General features: G+C 37.0%; 1 protein-coding gene across 1 annotated transcript; it reads right to left on the reverse strand.

The window, feature by feature from the left end:
- Nucleotides 1–9210: 9210 nt before the first annotated feature.
- ppdpfb (pancreatic progenitor cell differentiation and proliferation factor b) lies at nucleotides 9211–11254 on the reverse strand. Its single transcript, XM_079849038.1, has 5 exons — nucleotides 11057–11254; nucleotides 10415–10507; nucleotides 10250–10327; nucleotides 9761–9860; nucleotides 9211–9603 (listed from the first exon to the last, which is right to left on the reverse strand). Exons 2-5 carry the CDS (start codon nucleotides 10467–10469, stop codon nucleotides 9480–9482), a joined length of 357 nt encoding a protein of 118 aa, XP_079705164.1. The 5' UTR covers nucleotides 10470–10507; nucleotides 11057–11254; the 3' UTR covers nucleotides 9211–9479.
- Between the last annotated feature and the right edge of the window lie 1006 nt (nucleotides 11255–12260).

The raw sequence follows: 12260 nt of genomic DNA on the forward strand, positions 1-12260 counted from the left end.
ACAAGTAGAGTATTGTTATTGTTTTTGGACTGTAAAAAATGAATTTTAGATGCTCAGCTTTAGTTTGTTTCCATCCTGCCCTGTTCTTTCCAGATGGGTGTCTTTTTCTTTTTCTTACCACAGACTAAAAAATAATTAATTAACAAACAAATAAAGTGAAGAAATGTTAGGCCTGTGTCTACATGGGCATAATAAATATCGAATTAGCCTATATAGGAAGGTTTTGTTGTGCTTAATATAGGCTACACATTAAACTTCGCTTGAGGTCGCTCAGACTATAGGACTGTGATGATGGTTTAACGGTGACATGATCTCTTCCAGGGAAAGCTGCTCTAGTTCCCTGTGTGAGTGATTTATGATCGGCCATGCAGGAAGAGGCTCGCGGAGCTGCTCATGCTGTCAGAGCGTGATCTTCAGAGTCAGTCCACACTCCACAGACTCTGAACATCGACCTGCTCCTGTCACACTCTTTCCCCTTTAAACCAGCTGTTTTCACTTCACTGGAAAATCAATAATTCTGACTCCTCGTTTGTCTTAAGTTTGAGCTTGCAAACCTTCTAACTGATAAAAAAAAAAAAAACTTTTTTAATATTTTTTTTTTTTTTTGTAATTGCACGTCTTTCTCTTCGGAAGTCACGTGATTGCACTAACCATTAGTAGTTGCAAGACGTTCTTCTTTACTTTGAGGACATTAATTTGGAAAAGGACTTGATTTTCTTTGTACAACTTGTTTTATTTTTAGGAAAATTTCACATTCATAAAAGAAAATGGACTGACAGCAAGCCATTATTTAACTTATTTCTACAAGAGCTATCTCATTACAGCACCACCATCAATGATCTTAAACAGTCAAAGGCTTTAAAAACAAATTCTATTCTGGAAAAATTCCTATGCAACTAATGTGTTTTTTGTATACTCCTTGTAACATTATTTCTTTTAATGTTTGTACCTCTGGCATACAGTTTTGTTCTGTACATATTTGTTAATAAAATTCATTAAAAAAAAAGTAGGCAATTCCATGTGATTAATGTATAATTGTTTCTATTTAAACGGATTCATTATTATAGCTATTAGGGAAATTCTGACTGGATTCTGGGTCAGGCTTGGTACATAGACCTGGACTTTTGAATAACATTTACATTCTTCACCTGAGGTAACATTAGGCCTAAATAAAAAATACAACAACCAGCTACAACAAAAAAACAACAATAGTCACAAAAATTCAAACCCTAGATTAATTCTTAATAGAAAAAACTAATACATGGCCAATGGCCAAGTTTAAGGAGCGGATATTTGAGTTATTTATTTATTAATGACTCGATTATGCATCACAGTGTGGCAGTAACTTGAATAAAACCAGCAAAAATAGCAAAATATTTAGCATAAGTCAACATACTTGATATACAGTTTTGGAATGCCTGAAGCAATTTCTTTTTACTCGTGTAATATAAGTTTATAATAATAACTATTTTATATTTTTATATGCCTGGCGCTGTAATGGCTATTGCTTAAATCTATCACTTTTGTGACTCAGCAGTTCAACAACCTTTAGTGGTTTTATATAGTTGAAAATAGGTCATGCGGCCTGCATGGCTTCCCCGAGCAGCAACATCTGCCTGCTGCGTGCCAGCCATAATGCTAACCACGTGAGTGATGATATGGTAATGATGTGGGCAACACCTCGCAACTAACTAAGCAGTTTATATGACCTTAAGCTGCCAACATTCAGCTGATGGAGATAATATTAACAGTGTTGGAAAGTCTGTATTTATGAATATAGCAGCAGGTTTCGTGTTGCTCTTTTGCAAAATTATACAGTCAATTGAGGTCAACCACAAATAGACACGCACCCACTAACCTTTTTAACTGGCATCAAGCCAAAGTTTTTACAGTGTTGTGGGTGCAGTGTGGGTAACTGCCGCCGCCATGTACTGTTTCAGTGGTGCTTTCATGTGGGTGTAATTTTCAGGTTCAAACCTGTCCAACTTAAGGCCTTAATATTTAATTAACCTTCCTGTTCCTTTAAATGTAAAGTGTGATTGAGGAATGAGTAATATAAATAAAGGGCCTTTCTGCATCTGTTGTTGTAGCTGTGCTTTAGTCAGTAATACAATTACAGTAAATTAATATTAATAGTTCTGAAGAAACAGTACCACAGATTTTAATTTAATTAATGTTAAAGGGATAGTTCTCCTGAAAAATGTAAATCCGTCATCATTTACTCACCCTCACCCCAAAACTGTATGACTTTCTTTATTCTGTGGAGCACAAAAATAAAATATTGAGAAAATATAATGACTTAAAGGTATAATGGAGGATTTTTTACTTCCGGGTGGATCACCTACACTATTGGTCCTCCTAATTGTCAATCATTCTGGTGAATCAATCAAACTTATTCAAAAAGTGGAGAGGGCGGGTCTTATCTAAAATTCGGAAAGATCCTCCTATATACCTTTAATAATGACTCGGTTAATACGGAGCCCCTAATAATGATTAAATGCTTTTGCATTCCCCTGAATAACTTCACATTTGCACACAAAACTTTTTATGTCTCACAAAGGTTTTGCATTCTTTCTTTGTTTACTTGTAAAAAGCATTGAAATGTCATTTTGCCTCCGAGCTCCATATTATTTCTGTCACAATTTTAGGGAGCGGACACAAAGTTTCTCAGTTTTGCCAGAGAATACACTATTGGTTACCCATATTCATAAAAATATTCTTCTATGTTCTGCTGAAGAAAGCAATGATTTGGAACAGCACGAGGATGAGTAAATGATGACAGAAGTTGTGAGAACTGTCTACACATATTTACACATATACAGTACAGGGTGGGCCATTTATATGGATACACCGTAATAACATGGGAATGGTTGGTGATATTAAAGTCCTGTTTGTGGCACATTAGTATATGTGAGGGGGCAAACTCCTCAAGATGGGTGGTGACCATGGTGGCCATTTAGAAGTCCACAAACAGGACTTTAATATCACCAACCATTCCCATGTTATTACGGTGTATCCAATGGCCCACCCTGTACATTAACCTGGCAAACAATTTTTTTTTTATTTGTTCAATGGAAATATTTTTGTTTGATTAACTAATGGGGCACAATCTGCATATTTCAGCTTCATGCTTAAAATATTAATAATAATTTGCCATTTTTTCACGGATGCAAAAAATAATTAAGATTAATTTCAGAGATTTGGAAACTGATCTTAATCTCATCACAAAAGGCTGTAAATATAATAATAAAGCACTAGTCAGATTACCCTGCTACGTCCTTATTGTAAGAACATCTCAAACACAAAACTGCCACATTTGAGATTTTCTGAAGGCCTTATTTATTCATTAATATACCTATTTCTCCTGCTTTCCCCAATTTTATTCTCCGCCCACCATTAACCTTTATACAGAATGACCTTTCAAATATAAGGCAGGAGAGTAAACAGGAGACGTACATGCTTCAGCCCAATGGCTCCCCCTGCTCAAGACTCTTTAGCAGGCATGTCACATGGAATAGTCCTGTTTTTCTTACCATCGAGAATATAGGTCAAAGTGGATTGATGGCTTGCAGGGTTTTCTCAAAGACCTGCAATGTGAGATTATAATTACAACAAAAGGCAACAAAAACAAACACAATTTACTGACAGTGTGCTTAATAAACAGTGTCATTATAATTATTATTATTATAATAAATACTAAAAGTCCATTTAAATCAGTATAGCATTCATGTGTAAAAGTAGAAGCTTATCTCTTGTGCAATGAATTTCCACTGGCACTTGCGAGAACTGGAAGATATTGTTGCAGAGCATAAGCAGGGCATCCCAACCGTTCCTTGAGTCTTTTCCAAATGGTCAAGAAAGCATAGGGGTGTTCCTCAGGGTGGGACCTTCAGCTCCTTAGCAAATAGCTTTTCAGTCCTTGAGCCTGGAGCAAAGGAGGGGTTTGATATAAAACTACAGTCTGCCTGCTGGTTTGGATATGCTCAACGATTCCTCAGGCTTTCCCTTCTTCACAAGATTTAAAAAGTATTTTTCTGGGACATACTGCCATTGGACTTTAAGGATTTTACACATGACAGACAGACAAAAAGGCAAGGTCCACTTAAAGATAAGATCAAGGCATAATGCATGGCCTTTCTAATTAAATGGCTGATTGGCAGATATATAATCAGCAACGTGACTGTTTTTAGATTTGAAGGAACGTTAAACACTTAAAAACATTAAGCCGACTGTATAACCACAAGCTGTATATATAAACTGACCTAGATATGTCTAATAGGTTGACATGATACTAACCAAGCAGGTCTCTGAAAATTGCATCTGTCCAGAACTTTTTGAATTGAGTCAAGTTGTTTTTACTTTTCTTTAGAAATATGGCTTGTTAATGTGTTTTGTTTGACTGCGGATGGAGTTTAGCAGGGGAATTTTCACATCTGTGAGGATTAGATTTCCTCTGCTTCTTTGTTGCTCTTTCTATAGGCCAGCTCTCTGTCTCTCTTACTTTCATTCTTTTGTCTCTAATTCTGTCTTTCTCTCTCTCTCTCTCATACACAACTGCCCAACACATACATCAATTCACAGAAAAACTTTTGTCTTTTGGTCTTTGTAAACTGCCTAGGGGACATCAGTCTTTGTAGAAGAATGACACCCTTTTCCATTAACTTTTCAGACTGCTGCATTCAATTCCAGACATCTCTAATGTGCTAACCTTTTATGATCTTTCAAATGAGATTAAACGACATCAAGTTTTCCTTTAATCCCTCACTGCTTCACCCATTTAAAATGATCAGAGTGTGCTGATGAAGCGTAGTTTTCACTGGTGTTAAGTCATTGTGGATTACACCTCCTTCACACAAAGGCTTTTGTGTTCAAGACCAATTTCATGTTGACTCAGTGAAGGATTAGTGCTTAAGAGAGCCGTAACTGGCTAAAAAGTAAAAAGTAAAAAAAAAAAAAAAAGAACCATGCAGGAGACTGCAGATCTGTTGAGAAGCATTGTATTTTATACTCAGCATCACAACAAGGCTCCCAATATATAAGACAAGATCAAATTATACCCTTCTGGCTGGCTATATAGAGTAAAGTTCATTTCCATAATTAGCATCATCCAGCTATGATCGCATACTTTCCTATCTCAGACTGTTTGTGTGAAGGTAGTGACTTTATTTTTAGAGTTGGAAAAGTATTTTGGTATAGAGATACTTCAACACACCCTGAAGACGAAGAGTAACAGGAATTATGCCAAATCATATTACAATGTCAGCCATCAGTAGCCCTAGTGTATTCCCATCAGGCAGACATAACATACAGTTTTTCACTCTTTGAAACTCTCCAGTAGGTGGCGACAAGTGACTCTCTATATGAAAGAGTCACTGAATCATTCACTCAACCCGGTTTGTTCAAAAACACTGATTCGTTTAGAAACTATCTCTGGACGAAATCACAGCCATGCTGCTACTCAGAACAACATCGATGTTGCTCACGCAAAGCCATACATATTTAATACAGCTTATGTGCACAGCAACCCTACATAGGACCAGCGGATTCTGTTTACAATTTGAGCAAAACTGGGACAAAGGTTCTTTCTATGACTTTTGACACACCTGTGATCCACCTATCTACAATCAGCATGTTTGTTTTATGTGGCGTCAACAAGTTTGGTCTAAAGTATGATAAGAGATTTTAGTTTTCCAAAATGGACTTTGACCAGGTTTTTTCCCAGAAATTTTTTTTTCTATCATGTTTATGTCGCTCTGATGAGGATATTTGTTCCCTGACCTTAAAACAAATAAAGTTTATTCAGCACTGACCTTAAATCCACCTCTTTTGCTATATTTTTCCAGGTTCCAAAGAACACTTCCATTTCCAAGCATTTGGTTCTGTCATATTTACACATAAAAGCTGACCATGACCACCGTAAATGCCCCCGTGTGTCTGCTCGCTCGGAATGAGTTTTATCGGAGTAAGTGCAGCACTATTTTTAGCTCTCTGATGTTTAACCAGCTACAGGACACGTGTAATTCTGACTGTCTGCAGTATCCCAAAGCTCTGTTTATTTCTCCTGAATGAACTTGTACCTGAATGTACAGCACACACTGTTCCTATTTTAGCCTTATCAACTGACATAGTCATTGACTTATTTGTTGAACAAATAAAAACATTGCTCCTCTTTTTGTGAATTGACAGAAATAGACCTAATTGCATTGCTGGGTACTAAAATCATCATAAGAAATCATAGAAAACAAAAATGTTTAAAATTACATTTAAAGTCCTCCTGTAGTCAATAATTCTATCCATTAAAACTTATCTTTGATCACCAAAATTACATATTTAAATGTTTTTTCCTTTAAAAAATGTATTCATGCCTTAAAATAGCTTGAATGTAACTCTACACCCTTGTCTCATCTAGTATATGTGGTTCTATGAATATGCAAATGAGCCCCGCCTCCACTCACTCACACCAGCTCAGAGATCCACTGAGATCCTGATTGGTTGCAAGGTAGTTTGTGACATCAGAAACACCAGCGATTTCAAACCGCGTTTTTGAGACTGTCTTTGGTTCACTGCAGTTTTAAGGAGAAAATACTCAGCAATGGTGTTGACATGAATTTGCACATGGTTTGTCTTAAAGCATAAAAACACCACATAGACAAAAACAAAATTAAAAGCTGAATTTTCACCACAGGGGGACTTTAAAATATTTATCAATGCTGAATAAAGTGCAGATTCAGATTTATTTTTATCAAATGGATTAAGAGGATGTTCTCATGTGTTTATGAGTGTGTGATTGATTTTGTTTGCAGGCATCTTCCCAACAGACAAAATGAAGGCAGTCAATAGTCTTTCTGATAACTTAATGGAACCAGAGCAAAGACAAGTGACTGCCTGGTTGACCAAACCCAAACAGCAAGGTATGGTAAAAGTTCAGCTGAGATCTGTTGATCTAACTAGATGTACATTTAGCACTTCTGACAAGAATGTCTCTTTATTCCATGTCTTTCTGTCTGAATGCAGATTTCTCAGGGCCTATGAACAATCGCTGGACAATAAATGTGGTTTTAAGGAACCAGACATCAAGCGAAACCTCTTCCAAACGGATAAGTCCTGCTGATCGTGTGGTCAAGTAGACACCTGCACAAAAATAATGCATAGAGTGCTGGAAAAAAAGGGTATGACTTATATGTGCTGCTGATTATTACCTACTAGATTTTTTTTTTTTTTTTTTTTTTTTTTGCATTGTCTGCAGAAGACTTGCATGTTAGAAAACAACAAATTAGTTTATCTGCTACCATTCAGAAGTTTGTGGTCAGTAAGTCTCTTATGCTCACCAAGGCTTCACTTATTTGATCAAAAATACAATAAAAACAGTCAAATTGTGACATATTATTACAATTTAAAATAAATGAATATATTTTAAAATGTAATTTATTCCTGTGATGTCAAAGCTGAATTTTCAGCATCATTAATCCTGTCATCTGTCACATGATCCTTCAGAAATCATCCTAATATGTTGATTTGTTGCTCAATAAACATTGTTATCATTATCACATAAAAACACTTATTTATATTTCAGTGGAAACTGTGATCATTTTTGGTAGGATTCATTGATGAATAGAAAGATCAAAAGATCAGCATTGATTTGAAATAGAAATCTTTCGTAACATTATAAATGTCTTTACTGTCACTTTTGATCAATTTAATGCACACTTGCTGAATAAAAAATAGTAATATTTTTTTCTTTAAACAAATGTGCTACTGACCCCAAACTTTTGAACGGGTGTGTAATTATACGGTGTAATATCCATTTAGTCATGTGTTGAATTCACTCTGCTTAATTTACACAAAGCATATTCCCACCAACGGCTCACAATATGACTACTATAGGAAGACGGTCCTAGCTTGCAGTTAAAATATCTATTTTTTTAAGATAGCCATTGCCTGTTTATTTTTTTATTTATTATTATTATTATTTTGCATGCGCGTTAGCTGGACCAACCTGAAATGTAACGTGATTTGACAGAGAATAATTTGTAATATTGTTTTTAATTTAGGAGATCTTGCTCTTTCATCGTTCAAATTCATAGGAACTGTATCTATTGCCTAAATAGAAAATAGCCAATATGGCAATTGAGCGAACTGATTTGTCTTTAATGGACATCCAACTATTCTGCATTTAAAAAAGTACATTAAAGTAAACTATCAATAACACAGCATCTGTCACAGTCTCTTAGTTTGGTCCTGTTGCTGTGAACAAATGATGCCTGAAAAAGAACAGAGTCAGCATGCCACAAAGAGGCCTTTCCATGTATCTAACCAACCATCAGAACTTAGTGACCTGGAAAATCCATGTACACATGGGAACAAAGCCGTACAACGTCATCTCTACAGAGCAGTTTTCCATACTCACTGTTGGGTTTACCGCCCACACTGCATATTTTGAAGTCCACAGGCACTAGGTTCTGTCCTTTTGGGGTTTCATAAACCATGTCCAAGTATGAAGTAGATGTCTTCTATTCAGAAAGCAATGCACTAGTTTAGTAAAATGTCTTTAAAATGCTTTATTCCACTCAAGAGCACTTTGAACCTATTTTTATTTCCTGGACCTGCAGCTCAGCCTGTTCAGAAGGATGCTGAGCTCAATGCATTTATTTGAATTAAACGTTTTCTCCAAAACTAACTGTTGGCTTTTTTTATTATTATTCTTGGATCATTTCTATACAAGGGGAACTGATATTTCACTCAAGGGCAGTTCTTCATGGCCATGACATTTTGTCTCCTTCGGTTACGATCAAACAGTCTGTTTGTCAAAGTTGAAAGGATTTGCTGAATTTAGTCTGCATGCTTGTTACGTAATCTGATCATTCTTTTAAATTAACAAAACGCAGGAGCCTTTCCTCCACACTGCACATTTAGAATTAATTTAGTACAAATCAGCTGTAATGTACACACATACAGAATTCCCAATTACCATGGAGTGTAAAAGAACCATGTGCAAAAGAAATGGACAATGAATGTAGTCTCTCCCCAAGACCCCATATATTGCTCTTCTTTTATTATTCAATTTCAACTGCACCTTCCAGTAAACTACTAAATGCATAGCAAAGGATTTTTGGAAAAGGAGGTCTTTTCCCTCAACTGTATAAGGAGGATGGTGTATGGTTGATTTATTATATACACACACACACACAACAAAGTCCAGTAGCAGTAGTGGGCTGTTTAAGACAATTTATTGTGCTGAAAAACACAGGTTAAGACAATAACAAGTAACAAAATCTCCAGAGTTACAGGTGTGTAAAAATGTACAAAATTTTTGCAAGTTTCAGCTCTTCCATTTATTACGTGATATATATATATATAAAACAATGAATACAAAAAGAAAAGGTACTAAAACAGCCAATTATATGGATGGGAAATTAAAATAAAATAAAAAGGGAACCATTTCCGTCCCCTAGCGTTGGTGTCCTGATCTGGTCTCGGATTCAGGAACGAGGAGAACTCCCCGCCTCCGACTTGCCTCCATCGCTACATTCGCTCGCTTGCCTCATCACCATCTCCCGGGCGACACATGTCACCTGCCCATTGGTCACGCTCACCACCCCTGACCTGCAGAGAGACAACCAGATTAAGAATTGTAGCCATTGATACGACAAACTGATACCCCGTTACAAATTTGCAACTGCATAGGCATTTCAAATCAGCACTTGGCAAGGCCTTCATGTTACATGCACCAATTTAGGTGAAATTCAATCCAGTGACTCACTTCTGCTGCGCCTCCTCAGTAAGAGTTCCCATACCAGGCTGGTTCTGCTTCCCAAAGAAGAAACTGGACCACCAATGACCAGAATCCTGTTTGGGCAGACCTAAAGCACAATTAAACAACAGGTCAGAACAAAACACCACCAATCTTTCCTAATCTTTTAATGGATTTAGTATACAAATACACTAGCACTAACACAATCACTGTTAAAAGAGTCTCTAAACAAAGACATGTAGGCTGGTGCATACGTATACGGCCTAACCAGAGCCCTGCCAGATGACTAAGCAACAGTCCTCTTTCTAAATTCAATGAAGTGACTTCATCAAAAGTTGGTTACCCAAAACAATCAGAAGGACACCCATTTGAACAGAGCTGATGTGGGTGGTGAATGTGCAAATGGTTGCATAATGCGTGTAAATTGTCAAAACTGTCGCAATAAAATATTGATTTAGGTGGGGGCTTGGAGGGAGATTGAAATGAAATGCAACTGACCTGGATGATGTGGAATAACCTCCCCACTGTACTCTGAACTGCCACATGAGCTGCTACTGGATGTAGAGCCAATGCGCCCTGAAAAGAAACAGTCTTATAAGGCAAATTCGCAGTATAACATCAACTATTAATGGTGCATTTACTATAACAGTCAAGGATACTTACTTCTGTAGTAGTCATGAGTGGCAACAAGAGAACCACTAGCTGGGATGGCTGCCATTTTACAGACTTGTGTAAGTCGTGACTTAGATGGAAACCCTGTGATGAGAGCAAAAAGAGATTTGGTCAGATATGACAGCTTCTGTAGCAGCCAGACTATTATTTACCTTCTTAACCCTGAAAAATTGCTTCTAATGAATACAGATCGACTCAAAAGAAGGCATTTAAGAGGTTGTATCACTAATGTGTGGTTTGACACCTTGTTTTGGTTAGATGTTGTTATTGTAAGGGTTACTCATTAGGTTTTAGAGTCAAACCACAATACTAACCTAAGTGACATTATGCCACACAAGGCATTCATTAAGAAAAGGCTTTCCACCGTATGTTTCAGAAGACTACGCCAGGAAGTTACTTACAGTAAGCCCATAGGAATTTTGGCAGTTGAGACTGAGGGGCATGGTCATGCACTCACAAAAGAAACATTTTGCCCCAAACATGAAAAAACATGCATGTAGAGCACTAACATTACAGCAAGATACATAGCATTTACAGTGATAGACTAAATGTAGGCTACGTTACTCTGCTCAGATTCTCTAGCCCAAACAATGACCACCCTTTAAAATATTAGGTGTAAGACCACATCCTCACCTTCTTTTGCCGCTCGTGCTGATGTTATTAAAGCACCCTGCTCGATTCAGTCGGAGGCTTTGGGGAGAAAACGCTAGGCGACGGGGCCCATTTGAAAAGGTTTGGATGGATAAGACCCTCCACGTCAGGAAATAACTACCGCAATGCTGTCTAACAAAAACAACACGTTCGCTGCCATTTATACAGAGACGTTTGAATGGAGGCGGGGCGTCTCTCTCCTCTATATAAACAGCTCCGCGTGAAACCGGATCAAACCAGCGAAATCAAGGACGGGAGGGTTGGTGCTTTCTTTCTGAAAATGTTCAGAAACAATGAAAGTGTTGCCAAGATTTGGTCTTGTTGCACATCGTGTGCATAATACCGGATAACAATATCAATAAATGCACATAATGAATACATATTGCAGTTGAATAAGTTTGGTAATTTGTTTTAATGCCATCCAACAAGCAAATAGTATACGCATCCCTGGTGGTCTAGTGGTTAGGATTCGGCGCTCTCACCGCCGCGGCCCGGGTTCGATTCCCGGTCAGGGAAGTAGTGTTTTGCTCAAACATGCCACTTATCATTTGTAAAACAACACAGCTCATTAATTGAGCATAAACGTTTAACACTAATATTGTGATTTAGTTTGTAATTGATTACTCGTAATCAATCTGGGTCGAACTCGTATTCGAATCAGATTTAGCTCTGCGTTTGACGAATAAAACCAGCTTACTCAGTCATCTTGTGAGACTGACGCAGATGTTTGCTTTTGAGCTAGGAAGGAAAATTTCTAGCTCAAAGTTCACTAGACAGCTGCATGGTTTTATTTTTTGTCTTGTATTTTTATTTTTCTACGTCCTTTAGTATTGTCACCGTTTTCAAATTTGGTCCGATAAGAATTGTTTGTAACACAGAATTTAATTAAAATAATTTTAATAAACGTTTCTAACTACTATCCAACTAATATGGTAACTAAATGAACTGATAGGCATTATACAATAAGTGTTGGCTAGAAAAATGATCATACTGAGAATACCTGGGCAGACTGAAAGTGGAATTCAGAGTCTGTAAAATGAATCAAAGGTGCTCAAGCCTATCTACATGTTAATGCAAGAACAAAAGAAAACTGTTAAAACATGAATATATGGCATGTTTTGGGCATCTTTGCTGAAAAAGGAGCAAAGACCCAGAAGCACGACCTCTCCAATCTTCAAGTAATGTA

The sequence above is a fragment of the Squalius cephalus genome (assembly GCF_949319135.1).
Source record: "Squalius cephalus genome assembly, chromosome: 18".
Classification (NCBI taxonomy): Eukaryota; Metazoa; Chordata; class Actinopteri; order Cypriniformes; family Leuciscidae; genus Squalius; species Squalius cephalus.

What these genes read in the sequence shown, in the direction of transcription:
- ppdpfb (XM_079849038.1), bottom strand. Translation starts at nt 10,469, where the DNA reads ATGGCAGCCATCCCAGCTAGTGGTTCTCTTGTTGCCACTCATGACTAC. An exon ending in CACTCATGACTACTACAGAA is followed by an intron (nt 10,328 to 10,414) that starts GTAAGTATCCTT and finishes GTTTCTTTTCAG; the next exon opens with GGCGCATTGGCTCTACATCC. An exon ending in GGTTATTCCACATCATCCAG is followed by an intron (nt 9,861 to 10,249) that starts GTCAGTTGCATT and finishes ATTGTGCTTTAG; the next exon opens with GTCTGCCCAAACAGGATTCT.